Raw genomic sequence first — 19,520 nt, forward strand, 5'->3', positions numbered from 1 at the left:
AAAGCGCCCGGCCTCGTGTTTGGACCAATGGGCTGACGGACATGATCATAACCAATCAGAGGCGCAAACGCTTTGCACTGTCAATTACTATTGGCGAAGGACATCAGGCTTTCCACCAATCGATGCGTACCTGAAGCCAGGCACAGCCAATCAGGCATCGCCAGCGGTGAGTCCTGACCAATCGTATGCCACGTCTTATTTGGGATGTCGGCTTCACCAATGGGATGCCCGGGGCTATGTTGGCCCCTGGCTGCCCGCAGCCAATCTGGGAGCGCGTTGCATGGGGCTGCAGCAGCTGGTGGCACATTAGAAGGCTGCAGCGGTGCGGTGCTCGAGCCGGACAGAGTGACAATTCCATAGACCTGGGGAAACAGGTAGCGCGCCTTTTCTTCGCCATGAAGGGTCGTGATGGAAGACGACGTTATGATTAGAGCAAAACTCTTCCACAACCGAGTTCGGGAGTGCATTGTGAGTTTTTGCACTTTTTGCAGCAATCAATGTCTTTTAATTAATCAAAAAGTCTCTTGCCCAGAATTCACCCCCCCCCCCCCCCCCCCCCCCCCCCCCCCCCCCCCCCCCCGCAAGACCTTTTTGGTCGTCAACTATCGCTTTGGTATGAAGAGTATTTCCTCCGAGATGAAGTTTATTGTAGAGCAATGTGGAATGATTCATTTTGGTACGAAGAATGTGGGGCGAAACAGTTTGAGAAAATGCTTAGGATGTAGGATTCTGGGCTTTCATGAGGTGTCGTATCGAAAGGACGTTTTTCTCTTTTGTAAACGTCCAAACGATGTACAGGTTAGGTGGATTGGCCATGTTAAATTGCCCCTTAGTGTCCAGGAATATACAGGTTAGGTGGATTGGCCATGTTAAATTGCCCCTTAGTGTCCAGGAATATGCAGGTTAGGTGGATTGGCCATGTTAAATTATCCCTTAGTGTCCAAAGATATGTAGGTTAGGTGGATTGGCCATGCTAAATTGTCCCTTAGTGTCCAAAGATGTGCAGGTTAGGTGGATTGACCATGCTAAATTGCCCCATAGTGTCCAAAGATGTGCAGGTTAGGTGGATTGACCATGCTAAATTGTCCCTTAGTGTCCAATGATGTGCAGGTTAGGTGGATTGGCCATGCTAAATTGCCCCATAGTGTCCAAAGATGTGCAGGCTAGGTGGATTGGCCATGTTAAATTATCCCTTAGTGTCCTGGGATGTGCAGGTTAGGTGGGTTGGCCATGTTAAATTGTCCCTTAGTGTCCTGGGATGTGCAGGTTAGGTGGATTGGCCATGATAAATTGTCCCCTGGTGGCCAATCCACCTAACCTGCACATCTTTGGACACCAGGGGACAATTTATCATGGCCAATCCACCTAACCTGCACATCCCAGGACACTAAGGGATAATTTAACATGGGCAATCCACCTAACCTGCACATTTTTGGACATGTTAAATTGTCCCTTAGTGTCCAAAGATGTGCAGGTTAGGTGGGTTGGCCATGTTAATTGTCCCCTGGTGTCCAAAGATGTGCAGGTTAGGTGGATTGGCTGTGTTAAATTGTCCCCTGGTGTCCAAAGATGTACAGGTTAGGTGGATTGGCCATGTTAATTGTCCCCTGGTGTCCAAAGATGTGCAGGTTAGGTGGATTGGCTGTGTTAAATTGTCCCCTGGTGTCCAAAGATGTGCAGGTTAGGTAGATTGGCCATGTTGTATTGACCCCTGCTGTCCAAAGATGTGCACGTTAGGTGGGGTTATGGTGATAGGATAGGGGAATCTGCCTGGCTGGTGTGCTGTTCAGTGGGTTGGTGCAAACTTGTGGGCTGAATGGCCTCTTGCACTGTAGGGATTCTGTGGATAGTTTACCCTCAGCTGGAAGTGTATCTGATTCTGGAAACTGCACTTTTAGGAAGCATGTGAAAACTTTAAAGTAGATAAAATGAAACATCTTATTGACGGAATAATCAAGAGCCAGAGAGCACTGATGGTAAATGACAAGTACCAACAACGTGAGTAAAAACTTTTTTCTTTTTGTTGCAGCAAATGGTTAGTATCTGAAAAGGTTAAAAAAACATTGAGTGGGTAAGGGAGTGCAGTGCAACTGGGTGAATTGCTGCTTTTAGTGAGTTGGACTTGACACGTGGGCTGAACAGCCAGCTCCTTCTGGGTTGTAATTATTCTAACTATTTTATGATTCCATTTTCATCAATTCTCCAGTATGCTGTCTGTAAAACAAGTGCCTCGTGAGTGTCCACATGTCTGCAAAGATTATAGTCCATGCTTTAAAATGGAACACAGCAAGCCATTTTAGCTGTACATGGCTTTCATTGTTTGAGGCTTTCTTGAATCTTTGCTAGGTTTGAAAACCAAGATGAGGTATTATTTTACTAGTTTTATCAGGAGGGAGGAAGCATTTTGTTTAATAGAATTTACAGTGCAGAAGTGGCCATTGGGCCCTAACCTGCACATCTTTCGACTGTGGGAGGAAACCAAAGCACTGGGAGGAAACCCATGCCAACACTCAAAAGACAGAGACCCAGGCTGGGAATTGAACCTGGGACCCTGGAGCTGTGCAGCAACAGTGCTAACCATTGGGCTACTGTGCTGCCCTTTCAATCTTAAATTACTTATTTTGAGGTTGTCTATTGTATGCTGTGTTGGGATCCTTTTAGTACACAATTTCTTTCCAATTTAGGGGCAATGAAGTGTGGCCAATCCACCTACCCTGCATATCTTTGGGTCGTGAGGATGAAACCCACGCAGACACGGGGAGAATGTGCAAACTCCACACGGACAGTAAGCTGGGATCAAACCCGAGTCCTCTGTGCAGTGAGAAAGTAGTGCTCGCTACTGTGCTGCCCTTGTGTTGGGATCCTGCCCTGGTATCCAACCGTGTGGACATTAGTGGAGCATTTGAAACTTTGGACTTTTAATATCTCAATAATATCCAAATGCTGTACAATATGGATGTGATGTTGGTGAGGCACAGCATGTTGACAGAATCAAAGAGTAGCACAGCACAGAGGAGGCCACTCAGCCCATTGAGTGTATGCATCAAATCTTTGAAGAGCAATTCTACAATTGTTCTCGTGTATTGGTCCAATTTTTCAATCTATTGGGTGTTGCATCCCAATCCGAACTACTTCCTACATTTCCTAAATCTTTGGTTCTCCTACCAATTTTCTTAAATCTGTAGCGTCTGGTTATCAGCCCATCAGCTGTGAGAAATTGTGTTTTAAAAAAAAATCCTATCTAAACCTCTCATGATTATGAACACTTCTAGTAAATTTCCACCTCTGAGTCACTGTCCGTGTGGAATTTGCACATTCTCCCAGTGTTTGCGTGGGTTTCGCTCCCACAACCCAAAAATGTGCAGGGTAGGTGGATTGGCCACGCTAAATTGCCCCTTAATTGGAAAAAATGAATTGGGTACTTGAAATAATAAAAAATAAATCTCCACGTGGCCGCCTTCTCTCCTCTAAGGAAAAGACACCTGCCTGGCTTCTCAATCTATCCTGATAACTGTATTCCTTCATCCCTCAAACCATCCTGTACCATCTCCAAAACCTTCAAGGATGAAGAGAAAAGGGGAGGCTAAGGGTTGATTATTGGACATGGTGTATGTGGATGAGCTTGAGACTCTGTAGGCGAGATGGGAATAGAACCAACATGAGGAGATAGACGGGAAGAAAATGGGGAACGATGCCACTATGAATCTTGTGATTCTTTTAAACTTTAGAGTACCCAATTCTTTTTTTCCAATTTAGCGTGGCCAATTCACCTACCCTGTTCATCCTTTTGGGTTCTGGGGGTGAAACTGAGAGGAAGGGGAACACCGAGAGGAAGCCCACGCAGACATGGGGAGAATGTGCCAACTCCACACAGACAGTGACCCAGGGCCAGGATCGAACCCGGGTCCTTGGTGCTGTGAGACAGCAGTGCTAACCACTGCGCCACCATGCTGCCCCAAAAAATTGTGTAGTAATTGTAGGCTGACGGTCAAGTCTGCATGTTCGCCCCATGTCTGCGTGGGCTTCCTCTCGGTGTTCTGGTTCCTCCCACAGTCCAAAGATGTGCAGGTTCGGTGGATTGGCTGTGATCAATTGCCCCTAGGTGGGGATAGGGTGGGGGATTGGGGCTAGGTGGGGTGCCCTTTCAGAGGATGGGTGCAGACTCGATGGGCCGAATGGCCTCCTTCTGCACTGTTGGGGATTCTATGAACAAAGGTGGTGATTAGAAGTGAAGAGGAGTTTGGGATTGTGCTTACACTCCAGGGTACTCTAGTAAAACTCAGTTGGCTGGACAGCTGGTTTGCGATGCCAGAGCAAGGCCGACAGTGTGGGTTCACTTCCCGTACCAGATGAGGTTAAAATATACTAGTATATTTTGTTGCTGCTACAGTTATCGAGAGAAATAGTTGGAAGTTGTATCCTGATTTATCCCTCTCCCAAGACCTGATGCAAGCTTATTTTTATAAATGGAGGTTATGCAATCAGTATGCCCAGTAGAAAACTGGAGTCTGATTTAGGATGGAGAACCTGGCGCAGTTGAGAGCGACGTTTGAGGGGAAAGGCTATTTTTTTGCTGCACGGGAGGAAATTCTTTTGTAAAAATGCATGGTCTGAGTATGGATTAATTGTGGTTTTTGAGATTTTTTGGATGTTTGGGTTGGGCATGTGGATATGGGGAGTTGTTGGGGTTCCTTTTTCTTGTTGCCATTTCTTTGTACTTATGTGTGTTGAATGTTTCAGAAGTTGGACGGTAGCATTGTGGATAGCACAATTGCTTCACAGCTCCTGGGTCCCAGGTTCGATTCCGGCTTGGGTCACTGTCTGTGCGGAGTCTGCACATCCTCCCCGTGTGTGCGTGGGTTTCCTCCGGGTGCTCCGGTTTCCTCCCACAGTCCAAAGATGTGCAAGTTAGGTAGATTGGCCATGATAAATTGCCCTTAATGTTCAAAATTGCCCTTAGTGTTGGGTGGGGTTACTGGGTTATGGGGACAGGGTGCAGGTGTTAACCTTGGGTAGGGTGCTCTTTCCAGGAGTCGGTGCAGACTCGATGGGCCGAATGGCCTCCTTCTGGACTGTAAATTCTATGAAATCTATGCCACTTATAGCATCGTACAGTGGGTTGGTATAAAATTCGCTTCAGCATTGTCAATGTGGTGTATATAATCTGTTTATCCTACTTTGAATGAATTGTTTCCGGTACTGCTTTCAGGAATACTTTCTAACCCAATATGGTGTTTTAGACTTTGGTAAATTGTCTGGCTTTTCAACATTTTGTGTTGACTTATATTTGGATTAACTTTTGGCATGAATATTTGCACTTGGCACCATTCTTCAGAAAAGTTTGTGACTTCCATATTGCGTACCATTGAACTCCATAGCAGCAACACCCGCACCGTGGATATGTCTGTTAACAAACATTTTCAATCAGTGGAATTTAATTGCCTCTGTGCAATAAACTATTCTCATGGTTTACTGGGTAAATACATTATCTAATGACCCATACTGATTAAGATGATCTTTTGCTCGATCATGGCTGTGATGTGAAATCAACCCTAAGGCGGGGGTAGGGAGTGAGGTTGGGTGAGGTGGAGGGAATGAGCTTTAAAGTGCTTGTTGCGATATGAGGCACAAAGTTCTCTGTTTCTGTTACAACATGGAACCATAAAGTATACCTTTGTCCTGTTCGTAGATGGACATTCAGTGCTGGCATTATCAAACCTGGTAATCCAATATATTATTGCTGACAGTAGCATTTGCTGGATTACTACAAAAGTGGCTTCTATGTTTTGTAGAATTACTGAGATAATCTATCACTTACAACTGTTCAAAAGTTAACATCTTGTGACATACTTGCAACAATGTGCATCCTTTGGGTTTTCAAAAATCAGTAAATGCATGACAATCCAAGATGTAAGAATGAAGTGCTAAAAATGACATTCCCACCCTCTCATTTTGGTGAAGAGAAAAGTCAATTGGGATCCTTATTGTTATCGCCTGCTGATGATACTTTAATCCAAGTAAGAAACCTTAATTGTAAATGCCTTGGAAATGTACATTTTTGGCAAGGAGCTTGTATAATTAGATGAATCTGCAAATTACTGTAAGCATCGTCATGAGTTGTAGATTACAAAATCACACAGCAGGATTAGGATCAGAGGTCATCTGGAGGTTTTGCAACAGTTGCATTTTGATCCTGCATTTGTTAACAATGCAGGATAACCTTTTTGCCTATTTTGCAGAAGTTAATTCCTTTTTTCCTTGCATTTTACAGTGTTGTTTATAATTTCTAAGGATTAAGGTTGCCAATTGTATTCAATTTTTATCTCTGCCCTTCTTCCCCACCCTCCACCACCGTCCTATTGGTTCTCTTTAGATCATACACCACACCATGCCATACCCAGCTCCATTGGATCAACAAAATAACATGCCTCTAGGTCCCCTATCTCCCTGTAATTAGTTGCTAGGAAGTGCATGAGAATCACTTGGGTTTGTATCTTTTTTCCTTGCCCTGCATTGTCTTCTAGCAATATAGCTATAATTGGTAAGTTGCTGTTATGTGCGATTGAGAGTACACCTATCTACTGTCTTGTTTTCAAGGTTCTTTCATGCTTTCAAGAATTATGTAGTTTCTCCTCCAACGTTATTCCTTCCAACTGTTCTGTTCCAGAAGAACCATGTCATTTCCGCTACTAACCCAAATGTCTAATCCTCAGATATAGATTGCATTTGCTTTTCTTGTGACCTTTGGCAGCAGTAGCAATTTTAGTCCTATTTCCTGACTGTTCTTGCACAATTCCCTAGGGTACGGTTTTTTAAAGCCGATTTGGTTGCTTGTAGGAAATGGGGAGAATTTAAACCTGATTGAAGCATAATTTAGGTCTTGGAATGAGATTTCCTGACCATCTGTTACTTTGTAGACTTCATGCAATGTTTTTTTTCATAAATTTAGAGTATCCAATTCATTTTTTTGGGGCCTCATGGTAGCATAGTGGTTAGCATCAATGCTTCACAGCTCCAGGGTCCCAGGTTCGATTCCCGGCTGGGTCACTGTCTGTGTGGATTGGCCATGTTAAATTGCCCGTAGTGTAAGGTTAATGGGGGGATTGTTGGGTTACGGGTATACGGGTTACGTGGGTTTAAGTGGGGTGATCATTGTTCGGCACAACATCGAGGGCCGAAGGGCCTGTTGTGTGCTGTACTGTTCTATGTTCTATGTAACTTGGTTTTGTTACTGGATTGGATTTATTTTAAGTATTTGAACAAGCTGAAAGAACATTTTTTGTGATCCATATTCGTGCTGGTACAACCACTCCTAGTTGTACCACTAGGTACAACCACTCCGACTGAAATGCTGCAGCTTTGCACTGTTACTAACTTGGAACTTTATTGGAAATGGCTTTTCAGAGATCCCAATAAAAGCAAGCAATGGAAATTTTAGTCTTAATGTACTTGCAGTCATTTGACTTGCTGATATTACTCTGAGTTTCTTGTGGAATTGTGTGGTAAGCCCAAACTAGATTGTCAAGAAATGTTGCAGCAAAGCAACAGTGGAGAGGGGTGTGGGAGAAGAAAGAAGGTTCAAATGTGAAAACTTACATTTCAGGTAGGTTCTTTACTCAAGAGTGGTTAGGGTGTGGAATGGACTGCCCGCTGTGATAGTGGAGTCGGACACTTTAGGAACTTTCAAGCGGTTATTGGATAGGCACATGGAGCACACTAGAATGACAGGGAGTGGGATAGCTTGATCTTGGTTTCGGACAGGGTGACTGTGTGGAGTTTGCCCATTCTCCCCGTGTCTGCATGGGTTTCCTCTGGGTGCTCTGGTTTCTTCCCACAGCCCAAAGATAAACAATGCAATTCCTTCGGCACATTTTTGAGGGAACAGGAAACTGATGCAGTTAGTAAAGCTATTCAAATCTGTTGAATTACAGCATATTAAGAAGCTCTTCTGTCAAACAGTGTTGGCTAAGTAGGTACCACTCTCCTCCTGAAGGCTTTGGATTCAAGTACCAGCACTGAGTGAATGCTACGTTGTTGGAGGTGCCATCTTTCAGATGAGATGCCCTCTGGATTTAAAAGTCACATGGCACTTAAAAAAAAAAAAAAAAAAAAAATTTTTTTTGAGTACCCAATTCATTTTTTCCAATTAAGGGGCAATTTAGCTTGGCCAATCCACCGACCCTCCACATCTTTGGGTTGTGGGGGGCGAAACCCACGCAAACACGGGGAGAATGTGCAAACTCCACACAGTGACCCAGAGCCGGAATCGAACCCGGGACCTTGGCACCACATATGACACTGTTCTGACAGTTGGTCTCCCTGGTGTCTCTGCTGATCTTTATCCCTCAACTAATAACATAAAACTTGCCATTTTACAACTGTGATTAGACTTGAAGTACTTAACTTGCCTGGAAAGTACTTTTCAGATGTCTTGAGGTCATAAATTCATGTTTTCTCGCTCTGTAAAGGGGTTCTAAAATACTTTGATCTTTGATAACTGTAGGAAGGGTAGTTTCCACCTAGTCCCAAAATAAACCTGGCGGAAGAAGCTCCCAAAAGTCTTGTATTGTTTGTATCTTTCACCAATTCTGTGTTGGTGACTTTTGAGTCCATTTATTTTTCCTTCTCTCTACTCTCTGAGACATTGAATCTCAAATTCTGTCCATACTGTGTTCTGTTCAGTTATATTAAGGACCTTCCAAAATCTATGATTTTTCAACATTTACTGAGGGCTTGTAGTAATCATGCACTAGTTTTAAATCAGTGCCTTGTGGATTGGATTTATAGAAGTAAAACTTCCTCCATAACTTTTAGCCGAGTCATGAGTAGAGATGGGATAGAAGCCCAAAAGCCTCTTAAAGAAATTGGCGTACTAATCCGTGATTCATGGAAGTATATGCCTTCGAGTTGCCAAGTCATTTTATAAAAAACTTGGTGTTCTAAGTGGCAGCTTTATTTTCTGAGCCCCTTTATTCAAGGGGAAAGCATTTTGAACCTGCAATACTTGGGCAAAGAAACTCTTCAATAATGTGATGAATATGTACTTTGCCGTAGTTCCTGTTTAGTCCTGGTTCAAAAGAATTTGTGAGGAGCTCTCTTCCATTCTGGCTACCTTTGGTAAAATACTCCTACCCAAATGACCTTTCTACACCGCCTTCTCTTACTCACTAGATAACTTTTGAGCTGAGACAAAAGGATGCTCCTGAACTACTGTAATGCTGTTTTTCATTAGTTGCCTGGTTTGTTGGTGTTGGATATGAGCAGATCTGATCCATCGAACCATAGACCTCCTATTGTCTTAACTCCCATTACTTAAAGTTAATGGTTCAACTTCTACACAGGCAGAAGGACAAAAATGTGAGTCACCACTGATTTGCAGATCTCATGCTTTTGGTTTGATGTCCGCTGCTATACTAGAGCCAAAGGCTGCGCTAAAATCAGCCAGCTGGGAGGAAACTGTTTTCGACTGATTGAGCAAGTTGCTCCCAATGGAGTTTATTGCAGTGTTTTTTTTCACAGAACAGCAGATTGAGATCTGAGGATGTTTACAGCCTTGTGTCCGAGCTGTGGGGCATCCTTCCAGCTTGTGTGTGAAATGTTAACTTAACTTCAAGCAGGAAAGACTGCAGCTCTGTTTCTGATCTAATCAGTATTGAAGCCTTTTTTTAACCTTTTTATGTTTATCAGTGTTTTTGGTAATTTAGAGTACCCAATTCATTTTTTCCAATTAAGGGGAAATTTAGCGTGGCCAATCCACCTGCCCTGCACATCATCTTTGAGTTGTGGGGGTGAGACCGATGCAAACTCCACACGGACAGTGACCCAGAGACGGGATCAAACCCGGGTCCTCGGCTGCCGTTCTAACCACTGTGCTACCGCCCCAATGTTGATCAGTTTTGAAGGAAGATTGAACTTGCCAAGAGGAAGTATTTCATGGTCTCCTGGCCGGTGTTGGGATGGGGGAGGCTGCCATTCTGTTTGGCAGCAACTCACTTCAGGTACTTGGGGGGTGCAGGTGGCTCGGGAACGGGGTGGGCTCTGAAGATATAATTTTACCAATCTGGTGGAGAAGGTGAAGGCTGCTGACTGTCAGGTGGGGCAACCTCCCTCTTTCGCTATTGGGCTGGGTGCAGGCAGTGAAAATGAATGTTGCCGCAATTTTTGTTCTCAAAGCCCGCTGGTCTTTTTACCAAAATCTTTCTTCAGGGGAGTAAACAAATTGATTTCCTCATTTATCTGGGATGGGGAAGGTGGCTAGGATTAGTAGGGTGGTCTTGTAGAGTGGGTGACTCGGGGACGATGACTTGGTGTGCTGCTATTGGGCAGTGAATGCGGAGAAGGTGTGGGGTTGGACCAAAGAGGGGGTGGCCTGGTGGGTTAAGATGGAGGAGGGCTTGTGTGGAGGGAGGGAGGGGGGGGGGGGGGTCAGGGCTCCAGGAAGGTACTCGGTGGGTCCGGTGGTGGTGGCCACATTAAAGATCTGAAGGCAGTTTAGGGAATATGTTAAACTGGGGGGATGCCGATTTAGGGCGGAATCATGGATTCGAGATGTGGAGGAAGGACGCAAGGTTATGGTGATGGGACGAGAGGGGGATGAAGGACATGTTTCTTGGGACGAGTCGTGAGTCTGGAGGAGTTGGGAGCAAAGTATGGATAGGTGTGGGGGAAGGGTTTCGGTAACTGCAGGCTCTGGATTCCACAAGGAAGGTGTTCCTAGCCTTCCCCGTAGCGCTGGCCTCCTCGTTGCGGGAGGCAGTGCTGGCAGCGGGAGGCCTGGAGAGGGGGTTTGTTTCGGCAGTCCATGGGAGGATCTTGGAGGAGGACGGATTGGATTGGATTTGTTTATTGTCACGTGTACCGAGGTACAGTGAAAAGTATTTTTCTGCAAGCAGCTCAACAGATCATTCAGTACATGGGAAGAATAGGGAATTAAACAAAATTCAAGAAAATACATAATAGGGCAACACAAGATATGCATCGGTTGAAGCATACAGGGTTACGGTTAATGAGGTCAGTCAATAAGAGGGTCATTTTGGAGTCTGTTGACGGTGGGGAGAAGCTGTTTTTGAGTCTGTTTGTGCGTGTTCTGTCTATGGAGGGAGTTAAGGTGGTTGGGGGGGGGGGGGGGGGGGGTGCTGCGGTGTGAATGCCTCAACCTCCTGTGCGAGTCTGGGACTGATACAGTTGGAAGTTGTGCATTGGGTGCCTGACAAAAATTGAGCAGCAGCCGGCTGTTTGAAGGGTGGAGGATGTCTGTGAGCTATGTGGGAGGGGCCCCGCAAACCACGTTGATATATTTTGGTCCTGCCCGAAGCTAGTAAGGTTTTGGCGGGTGGTATTTAGCACAATCCTGAGCGTCTTGCACATGGATGTGGAACCCCGTTCCCTAGAAGCCATTTTCAGGGTGTCTGACTGGCCTGGGTTGCAGGTGGATGTGGGACAGATGTTTTAGGGGGGGGGGGGGAGAGACTTTTTTTATGTTGGTTTTGTTTCTGTTTCTCTTTTTTTTTGTATGGTGAAAATGATGGCGAATAACAATATTTTACAAGAATACCGGGAGAACTTGTGCTCTTCAAATCATGTCATATGATCTTTTTTGTCTACTTGAATGGTTTCTGAAAGATGGGAATATTTTAGAGGATTTGGAGAGCAAGCTTGGTTATGTAGCCACCTTTGTGACCTTTGGACATCTGCAAAGTACTTCACACCTATTTGATTACTTTTGAAATGGGGTCACTTTGATAGTCTGGCTATGGAGGGGGTTACGGTGGTGCGGGGTGGGGGGGGGGGGGTGCGGCGGTGTGAATGCCTCAACCTCCTGTGCGAGTCTGGGACTGATACAGTTAAAATGCTTTTAAAATGTTGAAGTTGCTGATAATGTAAGAATTGAGCAGTGTTTTCTCTCCCCACTTTTGCAATGCCTAAGATTGGTAAATTATTGATGAGAAAATTGTGGAAGAGCCCATGCTCCTATTCTAATTTGTATATTTTGAATGTACCATGGGAGGCATAGTGGTGCACTGCTGCCTCATGATGCTGAGGACGCCCCGGGTTGCTGTCCATGTGAGTTTTGTGCATTCTCCCAGGTCACTGTCCGTGTGGCGTTTGTACGTTCTCCCTGTGTCTGCGTGGGTCTCGCCCCCCGCAACCCAAAAATGTGCAGGGTAGGTGGATTGGTCACGCTAAATTGCCCCTTAATTGGGGAGAAAAATTAATTGGATACTCTAAATTTATTTTTAAAAAATATACCATGCAGTTAGAGACTTGCAATGATTTCAGTCATTTAAACAAAAATCTTAACTCCTACATTCCTACATGCAGCACGGTAGCATTGTGGATAGCACAATGGCTTCACAGCTCCAGGGTCCCAGGTTCGAGTCCGGCTTGGATCACTGTCTGTGCGGAGTCTGCACATCCTCCCCGTGTGTGCGTGGGTTTCCTCTGGGTGCTCCGCTTTCCTCCCATAGTCCAAAGATGTGCAGGTTAGGTGGATTGGCCATGATAAATTGCCCGTAGTGTCCAAAATTGCCCTTAGTGTTGGGTGGGGTTACTGGGTTATTGGGATAGGGGGAGGTGTTGACCTTGGGTAGTGTGCTCTTTCCAAGAGCCGGTGCAGACTCGATGGGCCGAATGGCCTCCTTCTGCACTGTAAATTCTATGATTTTGGATGGTACTTGCAAATGAACATGGAGGCTTCTGACGGGCATGTTTACTGGCAATTAAACTCTGCCTGCCAATACCTGGAGCTGTGCTGCTTTTACAAGCATTCATTTATATCGTGCCTTTCACATGGTAAAACATCCCAAGGCATTTTATGAATGCATTAACAAGTAACATTTGACACATACATGCTGATACAGTATTGGAACAGTTGAGCAAAAGCTTGGTCAAAGAGGTTGACTTTGAGGAGGGGGGAGGGAGTATATCCAGTATTTCTATCTTGGTGGCTAAAGGTGGAATGAAGGGAATGGGAGATTCCTGTACAGATCTCCCTGTTGTTCCTTCTCTCTAACACTGAAGATGATGGGTTGTCAGAAACATGAAGTCTTGAGTGCTATTTCTGAGCAACTGTACTGTATCTGTATGGGTTTCACTGTTGCTGCTGTGTCTAGTTTGGAACAGCAGTATTGTGCAATCAAACTAGGCAAATTAACAGGAATCACAGGTTTAGACACTTTTTTAGGTAGTTAAAAATGTGCTGTAAGCAGTTTGTATATAAATGCATACTTCTAGGCTTTCGAGAACTATTCTTGGCAGGGTGGATTTATATTAACCTTGTAATGTACTCAGAACGCAAACATCACCAGAAAATCTTAATTGGAAGGCGTTAACTTGTGCAATATTGTGACTATTTTACTCTACATCCTGTCCTACAAAAAAAAACAAATTTCCTAATTGAGTGCAGGTCCTTGGGAGAGTTGCAGAGAACTAGAAAATGTGGATTCTGTGGCTCCCTTGAATACAATACATGGTTACTAGAGTTGGAATTCAATTCAGTTGTTGGCTTTGTTATGTTGAAGCAGTGACTTGCTCTGTACATACATGATACTGATACTGAACAATTCCATTCAGTCATCAGTAAGTTAACAAGGTTAATAGTTTGGCTTTGGCAGTGATGTCGGTGTTTATCATTTTTTTTAAACAAAAGATCGTTCAATCACATCAGTTGGACTTTTTTTTACATAATGTCCTTTGCAATTTTTTTCCCCTCAAATGGACTGTTCCTATTGTCTAATACATGCCTGGGTTAATGCCCAAATTACTTTGTTTTAATTTTGCTTGGGATCCTTGGTCAACAATTGAATTATGATAAATAATTGCTTGGATTGACTTATTCTATAGAATTCAATATTTTTGTAACAAGCATCATGTGAGTGCCTACAATTCCGGGACCTCGGTGGCTCAAGGAGGCAGCTAACCAGCACCTTCTGAAGGGCACAGTAAGAAGTCTTACAACACCAGGTTAAAGTCCAACAGGTTTTTTTCAAACACGAGCTTTTGCAGCGCTGCTCCTTCCTCATGCTGTAGAACGCCTTCACTTTCTTCAAGATGAGGTGGAAGAAAATCTTCATTCCAAAACAAAGAGAGCAGATTACTGTTCCAGGGGATGCAAATCTTAACTGGCCTGTTACCCAGAAATGTTCCTGCACAACGTCACAAAACTAAACCTACAGCCAATCGACACAGACATTAAAACTGGAGCTATTTTGTTAAATGAAAGGAAAATTCTTGCATTACTTTGGAATGTAACAAATGACCATTCTAGATCACGTGCTTTTTTAAAAAAAAACTAAATTTAGAGTATCTAATTCATTTTTTTCCAATTAAGGGGCAAGTTTGTGTGGCCAATCCACCTACCCTGTACATATTTGGGTTGTGGGGGTGAGACCCACACAAACACGGGGAGAATATGCAAACTCCACACGGACAGTGACCCAGAGCCAGGATCGAACCTGGGACCTCTGCGCCTTGAGGCAGCAGTGCTACCACTGTGCCACCATGCTGCACTTAACCCAAGACTTTGTTGTTGAGTGCTTACAGATGTGGAAACAAATGATTCAACTCACTATGTCAACTTTATATTGGGGACAGGGGAGGGAAAAAAATGCAGGAAAAAAAAAAATGCAGGAAAAAACAAGAATGAAAGAAATGACTTCTGCACTCATTTAACTACAAGATTAAATGAGCAGTTTTAGTTGGCATAAAGACACAAACAAAATAACATGGCACATTAATTTGATGCAAGATCCAAGAATGGATAAATGTGCAGCTGTCTTGAGTGATATCTAAAAGCCACACCAATGTATTTTTGCATCACCAGACCTCTGGTGTCTGTATAACCTGTATTCCAGGAATCCATACATGACCAGAGATATTCTGTCAGACCCAAATTAATCAGTAAATGCTTGGTCCAAAAACAATATAAAATGTGCCATTTTGAAATTCTTGTTACAGTTATCAGGGTTGGAAGAACTTATTTTAAATGCTGCTTAACTATGGTTTTATTCAGTTGTGCTCATTCCTTTTATTTGGGGCTTGGAAGAGGAAGAAACGTGATGGATTTGAAACGGTGCTAAACGCATCTTGTTTTTACTTCATAAATGCATTCTGCTTGTTCTGGCATCTTTCTGTCTGAAGGATAATGGCCATACAGCAAACGATTGGGGTATTTGCATGACAAATCTGCTGACGGTTCAACAAAACAATCCTCGGGGTTTCTGCTGCCAGTGTCGCAATTGGCGCCACCAATTTTTTCAGTGTTGCCAAGCCACTGTTCATCATCATGCCAGCCCACAGGACATGTTGCCATTTCCCAGGTGTGAGAGTCAATGTCTTGGGTTTTTATGCCATGCTTACAAGCATCCTTGAAGCAGAGCTTTGGGTGTCTGGCTAATCATCTCCCAGAATTCCTACAGTGCAGAAGGAGGCCATTTGGCCCATCCAGTCTGCACTGATCCACTCCACCCTATAACTTAATCTATATGTCCCTGGACTTTAAGGGGCAATTTATCATGGCCAATCTCTGGACTGTGGGAATAAACCCACACAGACATAGGGAGACAGTCACCCAAGGTCGGAATTGAACCCAAGTCTCTGGCACTGTGGCAGCAGTGCTAATTGCTATGCCTCCATGGTTTATTCACTCAACAAAAAGTCCTTGGGTTTGTGACCGTCTTGCAGAGGTGACCTGAGCCAAAACCACTATTTTTTGATGAATGAATGCTAACAAAACTTGGAAGCTCTGCCTCTGAGAGGACTATGATTTTGTCCAGCCATGATAACCCATGATGCATCACAGAAAGTGTGCTTCTTTTCTTGATCGCTCCTTTTCTTGATCGCTCCAAGTGATCCAGTGTTTCACAGCTATACAGCAAGGTGCTGAGAACACTGTTCAAGCAGCGAATTGGATAAAAAGAGAGAGGATTTTGAACCAAGGTGTGAAACATCAAAAGTATAAACACCACTGGGTGAATTGCAGAAAAGGTATGCACTTTGGGATAGGGCGGGTTCCGGATGGTCTCCACTTCCAATTAACTTCCCTCAAACCGCCAGTTTGGCCTTCACATACATGCAGACACATCATTCTTGGCCAAGAGAACAATGACTGCTTCCCAGCCTCTGTCAAGGTCATTCAAACCAATAGTTAAGAAAGCAATAAGGATTACTCATTGTGTGGAACGTGGAGGGCCTGTGACCTTTTGTGCTTCCTCTTCAATTTTCCATCAGCATTCAGGAGAAAGCAAAGATTTGCAATCAACACACCCTAGAACAAATCTCATTTCAAGTTTAAAAAAATAAAATAAAATATGGGAATCCTGTACTGATCAGCACCTGCATCGGCAGTTTATAGACAGTAGCCTTGGCCAACAGGAAAGAAATCAGTTTGACATCCAGTAGCGAATACATGCTGGTGGTATCCTTTTTTAAAAAAGATGTATTGTTTTTTTTGTAAATGGTGTATTTACAGGAGTACGCAAAGAGAAGCCAAAAAGAGATAACAAAAACACAACATAAAATCACAAAAATAAATAAAAACCAAGGGATGGGGAGTAAAAACTGGAGAAGTGTGTATACACAGAGACAATTACATTATACATGTCGTTTTGGGTGGGGGGCTCTTTCTCTTCCCCCCCCAACTATTCTTCTGTTTTGTTTTAAAAAGACAGTGCATACAGCACAAACCAAACAAAACAGGGTAGGTGGGGTATCTGGGCGGAGCCCCTGATGTTGCTTGCTTCTCCTGGTCGATTTTCACTTTGTTGTCGTGGTGCGTTTGCCTCAGACGTCTGTTGTTCCTTCCTCCTGTACTTTCTTACTCTGTTGCCCTGCTGTGTTTATTGTGGTTGTCGATTCCTGTGCTCCTCTTCTTCCAGTTTGTGTTCCCTTATCTTTCCTTCCCTCTGGCGCCCTCTATTATCTTTGCCCCATGCCCTTCCTTCTTTCGTGCCCCCTCCCTTCTCTTTTCTCGTTTGTTGGCACAAACAGATCCCGGAATACTTGGGTGAGTGATTCCTATGTTCTGATGAAGCCACCTTCCGACTCCCGGATGGTGAATTTGATTTTCTCCATTTGGCGAAATTCTGGTAGGTTGGACAGCCAGTCTGCAACTTTAGGTGTTGCTTACTGCCAGCCGAGCAGGATTCTACAGCGAGCGATCAGGAAGGCAAAGGCAAGGGCGCCTGCCTTCCTCTCCGTGATGAGATCCGGCTGGTCTAATACCCTGAAGACTGCCACTTTCGGGCATGGCTCCACCCTCATCCCTGCCACTTTGGACATTGCCTCGAAGAAGGCTGTCCAGTACCCACCAGCAAGTCTGGGGCAAGACCAGAACATGCGGGCGTGGTTGGCCAGACCTCCTTGGCACTATTCACATTTGTCCTCTACCTCCTGAAGAACCTACTCATTCGGGTCCTTGTTCAGTGGGCTCTATTAGTTGCGTTGGGTTGAGTTTTGCGCACGTGGAGGTGAGTTGACCCTATGTAGTGCTTCGCTCTAGGTCCCCACCCTATTTCGAGTTCCAGGTCTTCCTCCCATTTCTTCCTCGTCACGTCCAGTACAATGTTGGCGCTGTCTACCAGTCGTTCATACATGTCGCTACAGTTTCTGTTACCTAGAATGTGTGCATCCAGTAATTCCTCCACTGGTATCTGGTATCTATTGTTGTGGTCGTGGGTACGTCCTTGTCTCCTTCCGTAGGAAGCTTTTAAGCTGCAAGTATCTTGTGATCTTGGGCCGAGCAGTTGCCACACCAAGCTGTGTTGGCAGCCGGATAGGATGCTCTCTATCGCACATCTGTAGAAGTTTGAGAGAGTTGATGCAGGCATGCCAAATTTCTTTAGCTTCCGTAGGAAGTAGAAATATTGTTGGGCTTTCTTGACTGTTGCACAACGTGAGTGGACCAGGACAGACTGTTGGTGATGGTGACCCCCAGGAACTTAAAGCTACCGACCATCTCCATTTTGGAGCCATTGATGTAGACGGGTGTGTGTGTCGTGCTACACTTCCTGAAGTCGATGATCAGTTCCTTGGACTTTCCGACAATTAGAGAGGTTATTTTCGGTGCACATGCAACTAAGTGATTTATCTCCCTCCTGTAGTCCGATTCGCCGTTGTGAAGTGGCAGATGGGCTCTTCAGCCTTGGTTGCACCCCACATAGGAGAAGGTACTCCCAAGGTAAAAAGTGGGAAGGCAACAGGTAACACTGACACTTAGAATTCCTACAGTGCAAACAGCCATTCAACCCATCGAGTCTGCACCGACCCTCCAAAGGAGCACCCTACCTCGGCCCATTCCTCCATCCTGTCCCCAATAACCCACCTAATCTTTTGGAAACTAAGGGGTAATTTAATAATCTTTTATTGTCACAAGTATGAAGTTACTGTGAAAAGCCCCTAGTCGCCACATTCAGGCACCTGTTCGGGGAGGCTGGTTCGGGAATTGAACCCGTGCTGCTGGCATTGTTCTGTATTACAAACCAGCTGTCTAGCCCACTGTGTGGCAATCCACCGAACTTGCAAATCTTTGGACTGTGGAGGAAACCGGAGCACCTGGAGAAAAACCACGCAGATGTGGGGAGAATGTCTGTACGGAGCACAATCTCCCCAAGGTCGGAATCTAATCTGGTTCCCTGGTGCGGAGGCAGCATTGCTAACCACTGTGCCACCCTATGATGGGTTGCCTATGATGAGAGGTGGAGCAAATTGGATCTATATTCTCAAGTTCAGAAGAATGAGAGGCGATCTCATTGAAACATGGAAGATTCTGAAGGGGTTTGACAGGGTGGATACTGAGAGATTGTTTCTCACTGGCTGGGGTTTGACAGGGTGGATACTGAGAGATTGTTTCCCCCTGGCTGGGGTTTGACCGGGTGGATACTGAGAGATTGTTTCCCCCTGGCTGGGGTTTGACAGGATGGATACTGAGAGATTGTTTCCCCCTGGCTGGGGTTTGACAGGGTGGATACTGAGAGATTGTTTCCCCCTGGCTGGGGTTTGACAGGGTGGATACTGAGAGATTGTTTCCCCCTGGCTGGGGTTTGACAGGGTGGATACTGAGAGATTGTTTCCCCCCCTGGCTGGGGTTTGACAGGGTGGATACTGAGAGATTGTTTCCCCCTGGCTGGGGTTTGACAGGGTGGATACTGAGAGATTGTTTCCCCCTGGCTGGGGTTTGACAGGGTGGATACTGAGAGACTCTTTCCCCCTGGCTGGGGTTTGACAGGATGGATACTGAGAGATTGTTTCCCCCTGGCTGGGGTTTGACAGGGTGGATACTGAGAGATTATTTCCCCTGGCTGGGGTTTGACAGGGTGGATACTGAGAGATTGTTTCCCCCTGGCTGGGGTTTGACAGGGTGGATACTGAGAGATTGTTTTTCCCCCTGGCTGGGGTTTGACAGGGTGGATACTGAGAGATTGTTTCCCCCTGGCTGGGGTTTGACAGGGTGGATACTGAGAGATTGTTTCCCCCTGGCTGGGGTTTGACAGGGTGGATACTGAGAGATTGTTTCCCCCTGGCTG

At 45.0% G+C, this 19,520-nt stretch overlaps 1 protein-coding gene across 1 annotated transcript in view; it reads left to right on the forward strand.

Annotated features, from left to right (window-relative positions):
* The first annotated feature begins 281 nt into the window (after window positions 1-281).
* The window catches only part of lmbr1l (limb development membrane protein 1-like), a 53,317-nt gene continuing 34,078 nt past the window's right edge, over window positions 282-19,520 (forward strand). Inside the window, exon 1 of the mRNA XM_038786661.1 lies at window positions 282-468. Coding sequence (XP_038642589.1) covers window positions 409-468 — 60 coding nt within the window. The 5' untranslated portion in view covers window positions 282-408. The remainder of the gene's footprint in view (window positions 469-19,520) is intronic.

The sequence above is a fragment of the Scyliorhinus canicula genome, chromosome 28, assembly GCF_902713615.1.
Source record: "Scyliorhinus canicula chromosome 28, sScyCan1.1, whole genome shotgun sequence".
NCBI classification, from domain to species: domain Eukaryota; kingdom Metazoa; phylum Chordata; class Chondrichthyes; order Carcharhiniformes; family Scyliorhinidae; genus Scyliorhinus; species Scyliorhinus canicula.